We start from the raw sequence: 19588 nt of genomic DNA on the forward strand, positions 1-19588 counted from the left end.
GATACAGATGTACTATATCATGACTGGTCAGGATGTGCGATGATGTTGCCCTCAGCTGTCTTTTTGGATCCTGTTACAACAGGTTTAGCTTTTCAGCCACTTTAGAAAGTGTATTTTCTTTCTTTACTTCAGAACTTAGATACTGGATTACACTTGGCAACAAAGACAAACCCAAAACCTCAAAAAAATAACTCAGTCTATGAATACGGTGTCATTCACATGTATAACGTAGCAAACGTAAATTAGTTGAGGTCACAGAAAGTACAAAGAAATGACTGAAAGGTGTCAAAGAAGACAGGACACAATAAACACTTTCCTTCTCCATTGTCTACTTTATTCCCAACTGTCTAGTTTATGTACAGTCAGTCACCTGTGTGAAAACTATCATAAAAGAGGAGTTAAACCAACATAGATGGTTCTAATCAGTGGTGAACATTAACAAATCAACCCAGAGCCACAGAGAAGTTTGGATATTTCCACTGGCAGTTAGTGACATGTTCCTGCATTGACGTACTGACAGTGAATAGTTACTTAATTTATTATGATTGCTCCTCTAACATAATTGTTTCTGCTGACATGATAGGTTGGCTGCTTGTTTCCAGGCCACTAACCATGTTTCCATTCAATTGTCAAGTGAATTTTAAGCAAACGTTTGAAATGTCGCAAAAAAGAAAGGCGAATTAGGCATGTTTCCTTCAACTGGTGTGGAGCGAATAAACTAGTGTAGTTTCGTCAAAAGTTAAACACTTAATGAATAATGGCTAAAGATATGTTTTTTTCTTTTCAAATCTTAACTTTGAATGTTGCTTATTTAGACACACATATTTAAGAATATAGAGAAATAATTAAATTTGAAACCAAGTTTTCAGGGGCTTTAAAATGTTGAACACTTCAACATATTTACCAAAGTTAAACAAAGCTGAAATGCTGCATTTCGCTTATTAAATGAAAATTTTGCCAAACACAGGATATATGTCTTTCCCTATTATTCATACATTTATTCAGCACCATATTAACAGTAATAACTATAATAGTTTACTCTTGCCACAACTTTAAATCTTCAAAATGGAGAAGTTACATTTAAGGAGAGCTTTGTAACTCTTAATACAGATTCAGAACTTTACAATAGCTTGGCTGAATGTTTATTGATGCCATTTAACAAAGTAACAGCTCGCCTCCAGCTTCTTCTGCAAATGTTCAACTCTTTATGTACAGATCTTAGATCTACAGACAAAAAGCTCTATTGACTGTTCCAATGTTTACATATGATAAAGTAACTGTGAAGATAAATAACCAACTGTGTAGATTGTGTTCATTATTATTTAAAAATATATTATTACTGTTCTTATTGCTGTTGATTATCAATTTGTGATGAGTTCTTCAATTTTCTTCAGTTTCATTTGTGTTGAAGTCATGGCTTTTCAGGTTCTGGGTTAAGTGTTGTTCAGTTCACCATGACACAGAAAAGTACAAAGTACTGCAGTACAAAGTTTTACATGCAGGCACACAAACACACACACACACACACACACACACACACACACACACACACACACACACACACACACACACAGGTCACATTATATATCTGAAATCCTCTCTTATATCTGTCAGGTTGGCGTTTAGGTTGGTATTGGTTCCACAGTGCCAGGTGATATTGACTTGATCGAATCCATTAAAGGAGAACTCCGGGCAATTTTTACGTTAATCTTGATCGCTATAAGTATGTGAGTACTGTCGATAGCAAAAAAAACGAGCCGAATCGGTGCTAGCTAACTGGAGCTGCTGCAGCTAATGCCGAGAGCTCCCACTTAGTTAGAACGGCAGTTTTGGGGGCATATCATAAAGAGTGCCTTTGTGCCTCTTAACAGACACAAAATGCAATTAAAATGTCTGTGCAACATGAACAGGGCCCTTACATGACAACAAGATGCGTTTTCAACTCAGATATTGTTTAAATTCACCTACCCTGTTAGCTGCGAGCTGCTGTCTGGGATGAGTGAGTGTTCAGCCAGGCTTTGGTAATAATCATCAAGCAGCAGTTTGTGTATTTGTAGCATATATATCCATTTTGTGTGCGATCCATCTGGCATTGGTGAATAGTAGTCTCTGCAGTGGCGAACTGTGTGTTAGTTGCCTTAGCCAGGCTAGCAGGGCCGACCCGCATCCTTCTACTTCTTCCCCGCCTTCCTCACCTGCCGCGGCGGACAACAATCCACGGGCACCCGCTGGTCTGGTGGATGTCCTCCAGAGGACAGTTCATGCTTTCGCGGTGACATTTTTGCGGCAAAAAAAGTTTATTTCCCCCTCAAAAATAGGTAATTGAGCACTGTAGTGGTTATGATCATATCAGTGACTATGTAACTACATGGAAACGGGCCAAATGATGCCTGTTTCTTGTACAGTAACAGCGTTACAGAAGGCTGGCTGTAGTCTTGCGCTGAAGTCCCGTGGGATTTCAGTTGTAACAGGAAAAAGTAAACAGCAGTGTTCACAAGGGAAGAAGCTTGGAGTAACCTATGGAGCTAGAGCTAGCCTTCAGTAACGCTATTACTGTACAAGAAACAGGCATCATTTGGCCCGTTTCCATGTAGTTACATAGTTACTGATATGATCATAACCACTACAGTGCTCAATTACATATTTTTGAGGGGGAAATAAACTTTTTTCGCCGCAAAAATTTCGCCGCGAAAGCATGAACTGTCCTCTGGAGGACATCCACCAGACCAGCGGGCACCCGTGGATTGTTGTCGGCCGTGGCAGGTGAGGAAGGCGGGGAGGAATTAGAAGGATGCCGGTCAGGCCTGCTAGCCTGGCTAAGGCAACTAACATACAGTTCGCCACTGCAGAGACTACTATTCACCAACGACAGATGGATCGCAAACAAAATGGATATATATGCTACAAATACACAGGGAACTGTTGCGTGATGATTATTACCGAAGCCTGGCTGAACACTCACTCATCCCAGACAGCAGCTAGCAGCTAACAGGGTAGGTGAATTTAAACAATATCTGAGTTGAAAACGCATCTTGTTGTCATGTAAGGGCCCTGTTCATGTTGCACAGACATTTTAATTGCATTTTGTGTCTGTTAAGAGGCACAAAGGCACTCTTTATGATATGCCCCCAAAACTGCCGTTCTAACTAAGTGGGAGCTCTCGGCATTAGCTGCAGCAGCTCCAGTTAGCTAGCACCGATTCGGCTCGTTTTTTTGCTATCGACAGTACTCACATACTTATAGCGATCAAGATTAACGTAAAAATTGCCCGGAGTTCTCCTTTAAAGACAAACAAATTCATTAATTAATTCACTTTCAGTTCAAGTTCAAAACTAATGACACAAGCAACTACCTTTTTCAATTAAGCTTCTAAATACTGGTTATGTGACCCTTTTCACAGCATTAGTTCCTGATTTGAATTTTGCAAAAAGACACTTCATCAACAGTCATTTCATTTATTAAAAAGCAACAGGTGGTGTTGGTTGACAATTCAAATATAAATTAATATTGTAAAGTTAATTATGTGCTGAAATGAAAGTGAATTTTCAGCCCTGACAGAATGGTTAATGACAGAATTACAGACTATTGTGCAACTAATTCCCTTTCCTCCCTTTCTCCTCTTACACTCTCATTTCAAAATACACTGTACAATTAGAAGAAATAAAACATAGTAGTCCCACTTGTACACAACATAATACATTAGTAGTCAACTAGAAAAAACAGTAAACACGGCCACGTGATTAAAAAACGTCTAGAAGTTCAAAGTTACATTTCATCGTTTTACATTGTAGTAGCTATTTTATCTCCTTTACTCTGCAGACATTTCAGTGTTATTTATAGAAAAATCACTAAGTTCACATTTAGGACTCTTTGACGAGAGTTGAGGGGCATTCAACAGACCAAACGGTTCCCATTTTAAGTAGCTAGTTAGTCACACGCAGCATGAGAATAAATAAGCAACAGTTTGGAAACACCTCATGCAAACACATAAACTGTTGTTTCTGTCCTCCAGTCGGTGGAGCCTCACGGGGCAGCGACTCTGAACGTAACCCACAGAGTTATGTTACAAAACATGAATTGCTGAGCAGAGGGGGGTGGACTTTGTAGTTTGTAGAGTGGAATAGTCCATCCTTATGTCGATGTTTCCACCCAGAACTGTTCCTTGGTTGACGGAGAAGGCATCAAAGTTTTGGTCCAGTGATTGCAACACAAATGCAACATGTTTAGTTACACTTCCAGAAGGTATCAGTTGATTTTTCTCAGCAGAATAAAAGAGAAAACCTGCTAGCTGCATGGAATGCAAATGTGAAGTTTTTGATTTGTGATATCCTCGCTATTTCTTTTGACATGGGAACCCAAGAAAAGTGAACCTGAGACCCATTAGTTTTGGTCCCAGTCTGTGGCTTTCAGAAACCAGGCTCTACAGATGTCCATGTGGTGATACAGTTGGCACTTTCAACATTAAAATGTGAGTTGTGAGGTGAAGAGAGGGAGCTGCTACGACTCTGGCATCCCTCTGGTACAATTTTTTGTCCTCGTTAGTCTGCAGGCGAGGATGAACGCGTGCAGTGTCTTCGGAGATTCAGCCTCTGTCGTTTTGTTTCTCCTCCTTTCACCGATCTTTGTCATCCACCAATGAATAATTAATCAAATCATTTAACTTAGATGTGTCTCTGTTCCCACATGATGACAGGCATTTTTCATCTTTTTGTCACATTGTTTATGATACAAAAAATGCCAATACATGAGGAGGTTTAGGCCACTCTGACTGTGATTGTCATTTCTGTAAAAGGTGTGTGTTTTCTTTTTATGTAAGCCTTGCCTGTAGAAGATTTGGAACTATTTCTGGTATGAGGAAGAGGTGCTGCAGATTAGGCTGATTGGGCACTTAATTGAGCCACCAGCCTGTTTTTTTATTATTCCGAAAAAAAGGGGAAAAAACTTGCCTGCCGAAAGAGATGGGTGAGTGTCGACGGAGCTTGGCATTGAGAGCTACAAAAGGACTGAGGTGGAAGGGAAACTGTTGCCTGACCTCAATCCCTCTTCTGGGGTTGTTTTCTTTGTCATGTTCTGTCTCTATCTACCTCTACCGGCCTGTCTTGGATGGAAGACAAAATATTTAGACAGCAAGAGACCAAAAGACACTTCTGGAACAACTGTCCCGTTGGTATTACCGGTAATATGGCAGAAAAACCCCATGGTCTTTGGGATGCTGCAGCTATACATAAGTCTCCTGTCTGTTTCCCAGTCTGCCTGTCTGAGTTTCTATTGTAAACATTAAGATTCACATTAGTAGTAAAAACGCTAATACATCTGTTGTGTGTATGTGTGTGTGTGCGCGTGCATGTGTGAATTTCACATATGCATTGCTTAATGCCTTTGTATGTGAATGTCTGTTTCCTATACACATGCACATATGGAATTAAAGTGTGTAAACCCACACATCACACTGTTATTTGACATTCAACGTTTCTGATGAAACAACAGAAGAAAATGTGCGGCATGTTATGGCGACTTGTATCAAGCTCCCATCTTTGCAGCAACAAGAAACCAAATGCACCAAAAAGTAACCTTAGAAAAAAAAAAAAAAAAAAGTGTGACATTCCTATATCGGTAGTCTTGTTAGTAGATGCTTGGTCAGTCTGGTTGAAGTGTCTGATGTGTCAGGCACAAAGAGCAAAAAGTTCCAGAGATGGTGAAACAGTTTCTATTGTATACATGGAGGATGTTTCTCTGGGTTTTTTTCTTCAACTCTTTGGTCAGGCATATGTGCTCTTGTCTGCAGCAGCTTGAGGGCTGCATGTTAACATCACTCTGACAGCAGAACACCATGAGTTCTCCTTGGAAGCCTGAAGAAACACGTCAGTAATTCACCAATGGGCCTCTCTACATCCCTTTGGTTTCTTTCACAACACAGATACCCAACATCACAAGAGGATGCAAATCATTGGCTCTTGATCACGTCCCTCAGAGACTAAACAAAAAATGCAGCAGTCTGTACTGGTGTTTTACATATGTCCTGCAGTTACCGTGTTCAACCACACGAGGCCAGTGTTTCATCAGGAACAGACCTAACTCCATTAAAAACAGCAGACAGGCAGACCAGGGAAGCAATCTGAACAAGGACTGGAAGGGGGAGGCGGCAGGGGGGTGGGGGGGTGGAGTATTTGTAGGTTGAAACGCAGAATATCTTAGTGTCTTCTGTATCCTGTCTACTTGTCTTTGTCTTGGTTGTTGTTTATTAAAAGACAGTTGGAGTAGTAAAAGCAGGAGGTTAAGCAGTGGCGATTGGTAAGGCAGTGCTTCTCGAGTAGCTCCTGGGTTTACTTTGACCTGCATCAAGAGGAGGGGAGAGCAGAGGGTTACACAAAATAGTGACCAAATCCATTTCACTGTGTTGCTTAAGTATAGATTTAAAGGTACATGTTTATGTGAACCTCTTAAACTGCAACTGTGTGAGGTCCAGTATAATTGGGGACAGTAAAGATTAAGAGGTTTCTGATTAAATGCTTAGCGATGCATTTGTGTGGTATCGTTCCTGATAAAGTAATTCACTCTGGCAAATGAGCTGAACAACATAATGTTTGAGGACATCAAAAGCACTTGTCCTTTGTATTTTATAAAAGATAATACTGCCAGAGACAGCTTGAGCACACCCACATGGGTGTGCTGACTAATACTTTCCACCAAACTGGGAAAGCAAGAAAAAAATGCAGTTTGATTGCTTGCCAATGAAATCAATATAATTGCTGACACAATGTAAATAACGGTGCTTTAAAGTGAGACTATGTACCGTAACATTTCAGATAAGAAATAGCACATCTTCCTTTTTACAAATAAAATGTATGATTCATGAAACGCACCCTTAATTCGAACACCAGTAGCTTCTGGTGGCTACTGTTAGCAAACTTTCGGGTAAATATTGATGGAACAGACTTTATGACTCTTCTCTACTTGTGACACTGTTACATTACCATAGCATTTTAGCTACACTGTGTTCCAAATTATTATGCAAATGCTATTTTACACTGATTTTCCTAAATGGTCGATGCAAATGACAGTCAGTATAATTTTCAAGTCACCAACTGTTAGGGTATAAGTTGAAACCACCCAATGAAAACATTTTTTCAAAAATAAAAAACTCAAAATGCACTGTTCCAAATTATTATGCACAACAGAATTTCAAAACATTTTATAGGTTGTAAAGAACTGGAAATGGTCATTTGCTGAATATAGAATATAGAACTGAAATCAAAAGCTATTTCAATCAAACACATCTTAACAGGGCAAGTTCCATGTTAACATAGGACCCCTTATTTGATATCACCTCCACAATTCTTGCATCCATTGAACTTGTGAGTTTATGGAGAGTTTCTGCTTGAATTTCTTTGCAGGATGTCAGAATAACCTCCCAGAGCTGCTGTTTTGATGCAAACTGCCTCCCACCCTCATAGATCTTTTGCTTGAGGATGCTCCAAAGGTTCTCAATAGGGTTGAGGTCAGGGGAGGATGGTTGCAGAGGGCCCAGAAATACATGAAGACTAATTTTCAAACAGTCTTGTTTACCGATGAGTGCCGTGCAAACCTGGATGGTCCAGATGGATGGAGTAGTGGATGGTTGGTGGATGGCCACCATGTCCCAATAAGGCTGCGACTTCAGCAAAGAGGTGGCGGAGTCATGCTTTGGGCCGGAATCATGGGGAGAGAGCTGGTAGGCCCCTTTAGGGTCCCTGAAGGTGTGAAAATGACCTCGGCAAAGTATGTCGAGTTTCTGACTGACCACTTTTTCGCTCATTTCTACAACATTCTGGAGGCAGTAATTGTTGTCAAGTTATTTTGTGTTTGTGTGTGTGTGTGTGTGTGTGTGTGTGTGTGAGCTGATGCTTTTTCATTGGTCCTTCTGGCCAAGGCCAATAAACATCAAAGTGAAGGGACAACAGCTGGGGAACAATGATTGCATATTGATGATGTTTGTCCGAGTGCGTGTGCATATATGTGTGTGTGCATTAATGTACAAGCACAAGATGTATATCAGCACATTTACTGTGTGTCTAGATGTTTGTTTGTTTGTATCCAGTATTTGGGTTTGTGTGTGTGTGTTAGTACCTGCATCTGTGTGTGCACAGATATGTGTATTGATGGTCCAGCTCCAGTACGGGAGTGTGCGTTTGTGTTTGCAGCCATTATCTTGGGGGTTGATGATTTATGATCTGTGTTATGACTTCCACAGGGGACATATAAAACTACAGAATGGCCCTTTATTGCCTTTCTTCTTTGTTTAGTCCTACGTTTCATCCATCACTCTGTTTCTCTCTCCCCCCCCCTTTTTCTCTCCATCTACTAGTCTCTCGCCAATCTTGATCTCAATTTCTTCATCTCTCTCTCCCTTTCCGTCTGCATCTCGCTCTAATTTGCTCCTGCTCTTTTCTCTAATAAAAACAGTTATTGATCACCTGTCTGCTGCACATCAGTGGAGTCACCGTTATTTCGTATTGTTGTTTTGTTGCAGGAGTGTAAGCTTTTGCTGTATTGCTTGGCGCTTTCCACAGGACAAAGTGAGACAGCGAGATTGATGCAGGGCTGTCTAAGCCTGGACTCAGACTCATTTTGTGTTATCCTATTGGCTCTTCGGGGGCCTAAGAATAGCTGAAGATCTCGACGAAACAGGAATCTGTGGTTTGAGTCTCTGGAAATCACCATATAATCTAATGTAGCATGTGACGACACAAAATAAAAGCATCCAAAACAATATTTGAATCCATTTAATCACACAAAAATGATACTCAGAAGGATGCCCTTTTCAGTCAATGTGGGTAAAACAGCTAATTATGAAACACAGCTTCAGCAATAATGACTTCAAGACTTTCATCACATACCCCACATTTATTTGCCAAGTGTGAGGAGAGTGATAAAAGTGCTACGACAGTGACAACTGATGAGACCTTGGGCTGGTAAATGATAAGCCCTTATGCTGATACAGCGAGAATGTGCTTATATCATCCTCACTGCAGAACTCTACATTTCAAACACAGATAATAAATGTGTCCCTAAACATTGTTTGCTGTTGATATTTTATTGGGATTTAAGTGTATGGAGAGTATTTGAGGAATGAAAACTGGATTTCTGGCCAACATTTCGCACAATATATGCAATCTTAGCCTCATCTTTAAGACTAATATTATGGGTATGTATTAAAAAAAAAAAAACATCATCAAAGTATTTCAACAAGGCATTTGTAGAAATATGTGTATACATAGACGGAATATAACCATACTTACATGTACATGGGCTGTAGCTGAAGGTGGGAGGTCTTCTGAGGCCCCTGGTAACCGTACGAGTCAAACCCTCCTATAAAATCAACTGCACAAAAAACAAACACCAATTAGAGAAAGCGTATGCCTCTGTGGTTATTAACTGGGAACATCCCACCACAGATGATTCACTGCATTAAGCCTTTCGACACCTACGGAGGTGTCAACAGAACATTTTGTACCAGAACCACCACCTCTATCGCTGCTGCTCGGAGCGCTAATCAGGGTTGTAGGCATGAAACGGCTTCGAGCGAAAACCTGGCCTCAACTGCATGAGAATCATGATGCAAATCTAATTCTATTTTTAGGAGGAAGACTAAGACTTATGCAGCGATATATTTATGCCTCGAGAATACTCCTAACTCCTAAATTATCTAGGATGGCTCCACAGATTCCCAGGCCGAGGAGCTGCCAGCAGGTGGTTGCTTTCCTCAGACTGCAGCAGAGAGCCTGGACCTTTGAAGAGAAGAAGCCATGATATTTTTTTTTACTTTGATGTTGTAGAGCTCATAAAAGGGTACTTCCTTGCCTTGATCAGCAGCGTACTTTCTTTTCTTATTTATTGAGTGAGGTTTTTATAACATCAAGTACAATGTGGAATTTGGTTGTCACTGCAGAGATGAAAGTGGCTTTAAGTATACCTTAAGCCTGCATGAATCAGGGATGTAAGTCCAAACATGATGTGCGAGCCAAACACAGTCAGGCAATTACACTAATTAGTTTGCTTATGCCAACTAACCATAAATAACACACATGAATATGTATGGGACTGTTGTGTATTTACATCGCTACACCTCATGATGATAAGTATAGTGAATATAATGCTGTTACTCTCCTTTTAGAGGAATTGTTGGTCTGTACACATAAAATAAATCTACAGCCTACCAGCTACCGGGTTAGCTTAGCATAAAGACTAGAAACAGGTGAAAACAGCAAGCCTGGCTCTATCCAAACATTACTGTATGTTTTTTTTATTGCCTACCTATACCTCTAAAGCTCACTGATTAAGTAAGGGTTAATGCCCGACGAGGTGTCCATTGTCAGGTATTAGGCGAGGCCTGAACCGTCCCGACGCACTTATACCATGGGCACTTGCCAAATATATATATATATTTTTTAAACATTAATTCATATTTTAATACATTTTACAATCAAAATCTAAAGTTTTTCCAAACAATAACTGTTTTCCTGGTTACGCCTGAGGGTTTGACTAATACCTGGAACAATCACTCCCATCCCATAAAGTTCTTATGCAATGCAAACGTTGGTCACTGCTCCAGGGAATAGAACGGACCTTAGATATAACTTGCCACCCTTGTACAGAACTTAAATTTAGAGGTGCTAGTAGGCAAATTTTAACTTCAAACAGAGCCAGGCTAGCTGTTTTCCCATTTCCTGTCTTTATGCTAAGCTAACCAGCTGCTAGCTCAAGTGTCAATGGACAGAAATCAGAGTATCTTCTCATCTAACTCTCTGCATGAAAGCAAATAAGCATAATACCCAAAATGTTGATCTGTTCTCTTAGCAAAATGCACAACTACGACTGTTATTGATTTCCAAAGAACCATTGGATTGAAGAAACATTTTATCAGTGTAATGTAGAAATTTAGCCTTAAAAGTATTTGTCTTATTTTTAATCACAGTGTTGGAGTTCTGTGGTTCAATGTTTCTGTCCTTGCATACCTTTCTTGTTTCTTTTTAATTGTGTTGAAGTTGTGTAAAAATTCCTTATAAACCACCTTGTCTTGGCTGTGAGTTTTAACACGTCTCCCTTAATCCTCTTACTCCATTCATGTGAAATTGTGATAACGCCACACGACAACAGATGATCTTCTTTGTCCATCAGCAGTTTTCCTGGACTGCTGCAATACTGTGATATTTTATGATCATTCGGCTCATTATGGTTGTTCAGTCAGACAATGCGGAGACACTGCCTGTGCTCTTGATGTGCTCCTTCTTTGTGTGGATCCTTTTGTGGAGGAATGGCCCGGTGTGAATGGTAAGGGTTTCCTGCTGATTCATGCTGCAGTCAAACCGTCTCAGCAGAGTTTCTGCCATGCTCGACCCTTTGAACGCAAGAGGAAATGGCGCCTCTAACCTTGTCACTGCGCTGCCTATCACGCTGTAGCAGCTCAATTTAAAAATCCAGATATGTTAATTATAAGGCGCAGGCTTGTTCAATGAGCACGTAAGAACAATTCTCACCAGAAAACAGAAACTGCACTTTGATCTGTAAAAAAACAAACAGATGTCCTGATTTTTTATGGTGAAATTATTTTAAACCATTGTGATATTTGTTTATTTTTCGAGTTGTGAGTGTTGATTAAAAAAAGCTTCCGTTTAAACACAAAGACTGATCATACAAAGATTGCAGTATTAGGATTTGTGTGTGCATCTGTATGTGTGTTGTCCATGTGTGTATGTTTGATAAGAATCTGTCTGACACATTCAAGAAGCTGTGAGACAGATAACACTCACTATGATGATTAATCTCCTTAAACACACACACACACACACACACCTAAACACACACACACACCTAAACACACACACACACACACACACACACACACACACACACACACACACACACACACACACACACACACACACACACACACACACACACACACACACACACACACACACACACACACACACACACACACACGCCCAGCATAATTATCAGAGTAATTAGCTTTCTCAGCAAGTCAAACTCTTCATTGGTCCTCAGTGAGTATTAGCTTTTTCACCCAAGGCACATTTCCCTACAAAGCTCCCTGATTATTGTTTAGTCTCCCAGACTGCATTATTACACAGTGCTTTCCTACAGCCACATTCGGGACTTAAGGCTCTGCAACACGAAAATTACAATGAATCCCAAAATCCCTCTGGAGAAAATTATTTTCTTGTCACATGAAAATGATGCATGTGACATGATGCTGCCATTGCGTGCATATTTCATTAAGGCTTAAAAGTGGCCTGAAATCTCCAATTGAACTGATTCCTTCTGACAACAGTTGTCCCTTGAGAAAAAAGTGTGAAAATTACTTACAGTATTATTGCCCATTTGTGTGCTGTTTGCATGCTTTCTCATCTCTCTGTGTGTCCTTCTACAGTCCAAAGATATACAATTTAGGTGAATTGGAAGCTCTAAATAGTCCGCAGGTGTGAATGTGTTTGTCTACATGTGTTAGCCCTGTGGCAGACTGTGATAGACTGGCGACCTGTCCAGGGTGTACCCTGCCTCTTGCCCAATGCATGCTAGGCTCCAGCTCCCAAAACACTTTTAACAGCATCACAAGTGGCTCATAAAGTGAACGAATAGAGGAAGCTTATGTGTTAAAGCCCTGGCCCTAAACACTTTAAGTGTTTCTTTACAACATTTAATATTCATGACTAAATACGAACGTTAAAGTTAATAGAAGAACATTCAGGGGTAGGCCTGTCGCAATTAATACATGATCACTTGATCATGATCATTTGAGCTGACCAACGATCATTTTGCATAATCGTTGGATTCCACAATCAAGGGAATTTAAAGCCAATGTTACATATGTGGCAACTAATAGAAGGTAAATTAGGTGTGTTTCCATCCGCTGGGTAAATAAAGTGTCTACCTGGGCACAAGGTTTAAATGTCAGGAAAACAACATGGAAAAAGAGAGCTTTGCTGTCTCAATCTTACTGCTGTTGGGCAGGTTCTTCTGTTTCAGCTCATATGAGACCATATTTGTTGCTGATGATGACTGAGAGGTGCCAAATCAGTTCTCTCTTCTTATAGCGGGGAGTCTCCTTTACGAGTGCAGCAGTGTGTTTGACAGCTCTGGTGAAAATAATGCTGGAGTGGCCGCTTCCATCCAGCTTGTCTAATTAGATAATTCACATAAAAATGTTTGGATGGAAACATGGCTATTTGTAAGAATAGCGCAAGTCCTTTCTGGAACCGCTCAGTGCGTAGTACGAGCTTAGCGTGTGTGGTCGAGCGAGAGAGAGAGTGAAGGTGGATGCGCTCAGAGCTGACAGGTGTTGCCGATGGGATCGATGTGGTTTGATCAGATTTGTTCGACAGTGCCTGCAACATGAGCAAACGACCACACAACTGGCATTATGCTTTTATTGAAATGTTGCTAAACTCCGATTGGTGCATGGAAATACTGTACATTGTGACATCATATTTTCCAAACCAGTGAGAAACGCGAGGTCAAAAACATGAATGCCAAAATCTCTCATGTGAAATACCCAAAAGTGTTCTAACTTTGGCAAAAAAAAAGTGTTTTTTGTCGGACTCACTGTAAGTAGCTTACTGGGAAAATAGGTTTTCACGGCCTTTAAACAAGAAACTAATTGATAAGTTTAGATTGAGGTTCTACTTTGAAGCTTCTGCCTTTGAATTCAGTTGTTACAGAGAAGGTAATAGTGATTTAACAAGCAGCATTTTACATGTCACTAAGCACATGAACTCTCACATGGATACACATAGTGGTGTCAACAATAATCGATTCGGCAATGCATCGCAATGCGGGGCATGCACGATTCAGCATCGATGCCTCAAAGTGCCATAATCGATTATGTCACTGTTTATTTTCTGGCCTTGAGTGGACAATAAAGTTGTGGAGTTTCATTATACTTCCGGGGGCATAACAACAACAATCAAGATGGCTGAGGAGGAGGGAGATGACCGCGATAGACGGGTAATTAAAAACACACCCAAAGCTTGGAAAGCGGACATCTGGGCACATTTCGGATTCTACGAAGTTAATGGGAAACTAGACAAGACTTACGCGGTGTATAAAACCTGCCACACTAAAATCAAGCACGTTGGCAATACAACTAACTTCACGAACCATGTTGATCGTTGGCATCCTGAGTTGGCTTCAACAACAACAACAACAAATCATCACTCATTCAAAGCACTGAAAGCAGTGATTTGTGTTTTCTTTTTCAGGTTTGAAAATGCCATATCCAATACCTTGTAGAGCTTAGATCGGCCCAAAAAATCAAGCCCGAACCTACCCGAGCCCGAGCACGTTGCGTCCGAGACCGGCCCGGCCCGACACATTAACTGTAATTATGAGCCCGAGCCCGATTTAAACCCGACATTTTTTTAATACGTGGGCCGTTATAACTGACGTTCTCAACTACAATTCCGAGTTGTTTGAACTGCAGAAATCTGTTTAGAATAATACAACAAGGACGAAGCCTGTAAACTGCGCTGTTAGTTTATTCAGAAGGGAACGGATCGCAAATGGATCCGAATGAAGAAACGTAAAAAAAAGAAACAATGATGAACAACATATTGTTGTCACTGCCCACGACTTGTTTAAACTGCTTCCATACCTCCGACTTTCCTCCACACTTGCTCAAAGGTAATTCTCCTGTTTTTCTTTTTTTCTTTACATCTTCAAGCTCCATGTTGCACTTAAGATACACAATACAGCACAGCAGGCCTGGTGTGATGCGTGCGAGAGGAGGAGACTCCGCGCATGAAGTGCTGCATTTTGTAACTGCAGCCTAAATTTTGTACACATTTGTTACTTTTATATAGCTTATATATACATATTTATAATATTTCTGATTATGGCATAGCTTTCTCCCCACCCAATTAGGCTAAATAGGTAATGGATAAAAAAAAAAAAAAATGCTTGATCAAGGCTCCGGCCCGGGCCGGCCCGGTCCGAGGATAGTGGTGGAAAATAACGGCCCGAGCCCGACCCGAGGTCGTGTCGGGCTCGGGTCGGACTCGGGCTTGGGCCGAGAATCTAAACTCTAATACCTTGTACCATTCAATTTTATTTGATTTAATGACATTTATGTCAAAGATACAGGAGAGTGAAAATACACACATAGCAGCCAATAAAATCTGTTGTTCAATATCTGACTGCTTGTATTGCCTCATGACTGATGAAAAATTTGCCTTGTTGTGTGCAGTAGAATTTTGATGCATCGCAATGCATCGTAGAATCGAACTGAATCGAATCGTTACCTGGTGAATCGTAATCGAATCGAATTGTGAGGGCAGTGCCAATGCACACTCCTAGATACACAGCATACTCCTCAAGCTCTATCACATCTAAAATCGTTGTTTTGGTACAACAAGCTCTCTCTCAGGGTGCAAAACAAGCAGGGATGTGCAGCATCGAGAGCCAGGGGCCAAAATACAACAGTTAAGCACAGGCCAAATAATAACTGTTAGACATTAATTATTTAGAAATGGAACAAGTGGCATTTTAGGTTTCCTGTCATCACAAAGCTCATTAAAATGCAGTGTTGAAAAATTCTCCTCTCAAAATAACCTCTGAAACCTAATTTATACCACATTAAACGTGGGATAAATGCAGTGTTACATCACTCTTAACTGTTTTTTTTAAAGTCTAACAATGTGATGATTTATAATATTTATCTGTGACCTCATTGAACACATTGGCATTTTTGTCACATGAAGAGACGCAGGTCTTGTATGCAGCGCTGGGCCACAGTTTTATAACAAATGGAAAATATTTAAATCTCCAATCTGCTTTGGACAAGAAGGAAAGCAGGACAACTTGTCTCCTGTCAGCACTTCAAATTTTTTCCACTGATCCAGTCAGTCCAGGCATTTATCACCTATCAATATTTATGTGTCGGCAAACACCAACCTTAATTCAGTGTTGAATAAGACATGCTTGCGTATTGATTCTCCCGCAGAACGGCTGCGTCTACTTTAATGGAATAACTAAACTGATGGCCTCAGGTAAATGGGCTCATTCATGTTAATGCTCACAGGCACACACTGCATTCAAAATACTACAATCGCAGAATTAACATTGATTAACACATGATTTGCCCCATTTTCTTCGTCTGTAACTGGTATTACACTTCAAATGCAATTCATTTAGACTGCCTAAATGGTAGTCAATGACACACTTCTCAATCAACATGGTTGTATTGAGGAACTGATGCATTTATAAAAGACTGAATAAAGATGAATGATGTATGAATGGATGGGTGAACATGTTTTGTTGGTCTATTGCTTGGTGATGATGGTTGAAAGTGGTGAGTATGTGGGAGAGACGTATGAATGAAAGACAACTTTGATGGAGCATGAATCTACCTAGCACTCCTCATCCTTCACACTCTTTCTCTCTTGTCTCCTTCTCTGTAGGAGTGTGTCACTGTAAATGAATGAGCATGGCTGCAAAAGCTGGAGGCTACAGGTTTCACTTTGAATTCTGTCTAAGTGTCTGTGAAGGCCCTCAGTCCAAGATGGCTTCATTCAAACCAAGAGTGAACGAGAGGACACGCCAGGAAATAGCGATGAAGAGAAAACAGAGGAGCTGTTCGAATTTACTTCACGAGTTTGACTCGATTCCTGAACTCAGGCGCACCAGACACATAAACCTAAACCAAATTTCACATATCTCTGCAAATCAAATCAACAGCCAGTTGTCTACCCGGAAGGGATTTTTGCGTAAGTGCAACATCACCATGATTCGTCTATAGCCTATCTAAGGGTTATGTTAGAACTTATAACCTTTTTGCGAGTTTTCGCAGTACTAGCACTAGCTAACTCTACACATACAAGAACAATATTGTTTCTTTACTTCCATGTCTTCTGCATGGATCATCAACTGGTGAGGATGCTGGGACATGCAGCTTTTAAGCCTCGGCCTATTAGCACAATGTTATGTATGTAGCCATCGAGTGCATATTTAAGGAGTTCTCGTTTTAAAACGAGCTGGAAACATTACAAAAGTCAGGCGACGAGTTTTCAACCTACTCTTTGAGCTAATGTATAGCTTCATTAGTTAACTAGCTACAGCTGATAAAATCTGCTAGCAACAGTTGTCACAAAATCCACAGTTGCCTTGGAAATGGGACACCAGCTTTTTTCTACCTCAGTCTAAAATTAAGGAGGCATTGTTTTTAAAAAAAAATACTAAGGATTTCGATGGTAAAGCTGCGTCCGTTTAGCCTGACAAGCCAGACCCACAACAAGATGTTGGGTCTGGGAACTCACCATTGGCAGGGCTCAATCCGAGGGGCGGGATAAACGGTTGTCTTTCAAATTCCCTCTGCACTCATAGCCAACCAGAGTAACGCTAGTTGATAGATTAAACTTTTGCCGTATCCGGTTGGCAAAACTCCGAACACATCTTCCTTTTTTAAGAATGACTTCAGTGCTTCAGTCGCAGCCAAAGCCGATTCGAAAGACCGCTGTTCACCAGCAGCACCAACCATCTTCTTTGTTTTCAAGTAGCAGGGAATTCACGCGGAACCGTTGCAACTCTGCCATCCTTATGTTAAACCTGCCCACCGACTCTATACACGATGTGATTGGCCTGACCAGAATTTGGTTTTTCCAGCTCGCAAGCCAACGTTGCCGCTAGGCTGCGTCTAGATTTCTAGGCTAGCGTCCATTACCACTGTTAAACTGCAAATGTGCCTGGATAGAATGGTAAGCTTAATGTAACAGGCGTAGCAACAATGGCACAGCTTAGCGAAAACAGTCGAAAACAGTGACTTTTAACACAGGATGAATATACTGTAGACATCACTTTTTTTAGGCTTTTGAGGTCTGCTGTAAAACGTGTGTATACATGTGAGTGCATGTGTGAGAATGTGTACTTACAGCTATCCTCTTCTTCTGAAATGAGCTTGACAACATAGCAGGCGTAGATAAACCCCATCAACTAGAGACAAAGAGAGCAGCAGAAACAGAGGAGGGATTATTTGTTTGTGTCAGACAGACAGACAGACAGACAGACAGTCAGATAGATAGATAGGGAGATAGATAGATAGATAGACAGATAGATAGATAGATAGATAGATAGATAGTAGGGGTGCATGATTCAGAAAATGACACGATTCAATATCGATTTTTAGGCTCAAGATTTGATTAAAAATAGATTTTCGAATCAAAAACGATTCTCGATTCAAAAAACGATTCACAGTATGTAAATGTAGTTACTTTTCCCATGTGATTGCAGTAGACATACAATTTAAAAGAAAAGAAACACATCAAATTAAATGTAGTTTGATATTACTTTATATGTCTTCATACAAAAATAAAAACTTCTGCAACTAAAAACTGCTTTGGCCAGCTTTCAAATACATTTAATTAATAAAACTGTTAAATAAAAAGAGCTTTTTGTTCAGAGTTCGGTGGGAGTTTAGAGCATTGAAAGAGAGTGCGCTGGTTGACTGGCATGTTAGGTACTTTAGGTTGTTGTTCGTCCACTTCTTTAATGTTAATCTCTGGGTGATGGCGTACCATGTGAGTTCTCAAGTTTGTTGTTTCCAAAATACTTAACCTTCGCTTTGCAAAGCCTGCATATAGCATGATTCATATTAAGTTCTGTCTTCCCCTCGAGGTTATAAAACCCGAAATGTGCCTAAACTCTCGCCTTCAATGAGGATGGAGCAGGCTGAATAATTCTTTCTGTGAGGTTTGCCATTGTTTGCGCCGACTAAACTACTTCTGCTGCACTCGTTCTTCTTTTGATTATAACAAGAGTGCCCAGGCGTCAGTGTGAATTCGACGCAGCGCCATCTATGGGAATGGCGAGCTAAACTCATTTCAGGACAATAGTATACACGCTATTACAAAACGAAAAAAAAAATAAAATAAAATAAAACATCAATAGATTTTTGGAATTCTATGAATCGATTTTGAATCAGTAGAGCTTGAATCGCGATACAAATGTGAATCGGTTTTTTTGCACACCCCTAATAGATAGATAGATAGATAGATAGATAGATTAAGCATGGATATTAAACAAATTGTTGGAACAGACAGGTTAAACAAGTGTTGTTGTAAGTGGAGCAGAACAGCTCTGTGGTATATTGCTCCAAAATAGAGCACTTGACTCAATGGACAAACACACACACACACACACACACACACACACACACACACACACACACACACACACACACACACACACACACACACACTTGTATCTTCAATGACAACCTCAAGGTTAGCCTAAACTTTCATGGTTTCCCAGCTGTACTGACACAGTTTGCTTTCAAATATTTTTATTATGTTATTTCATTAAACAAATACACAAATGTGTACAGTGTCTGCATATCACAGAGAAGACACTTCGTTAAAACATACAACTATAAAAACGAAAAAAAAAAAGATGTCTCACAGTGTCTCTATTATGGCGCTGTGTAAACACACAGATTGTGATCACTGAAATTGAATTTCCAGCTCCCTGTATTGCTTCGGTGTTATGATGTCAAGGTAGATAGTTACGTATTTGTCGCTATTGTCAAAATGAAAACCTCACC

At 40.3% G+C, this 19588-nt stretch overlaps 1 protein-coding gene across 1 annotated transcript in view; it reads right to left on the reverse strand.

Annotated features, from left to right (window-relative positions):
- Nucleotides 1–3441: 3441 nt before the first annotated feature.
- Nucleotides 3442–19588, reverse strand: part of nkain2 (sodium/potassium transporting ATPase interacting 2) — an 86248-nt gene continuing 70101 nt past the window's right edge. Inside the window, exons 5-7 of the mRNA XM_031322113.2 lie at nt 17922–17982; nt 9279–9360; nt 3442–6333 (exon numbers count right to left, since the gene is read on the reverse strand). Of these exons, the coding sequence (XP_031177973.1) occupies nt 6324–6333; nt 9279–9360; nt 17922–17982 (153 nt within the window). The 3' untranslated portion in view covers nt 3442–6323. The remainder of the gene's footprint in view (nt 6334–9278; nt 9361–17921; nt 17983–19588) is intronic.

The sequence above is a fragment of the Sander lucioperca genome, chromosome 19 (genome assembly GCF_008315115.2).
Source record: "Sander lucioperca isolate FBNREF2018 chromosome 19, SLUC_FBN_1.2, whole genome shotgun sequence".
NCBI classification, from domain to species: Eukaryota; Metazoa; Chordata; class Actinopteri; order Perciformes; family Percidae; genus Sander; species Sander lucioperca.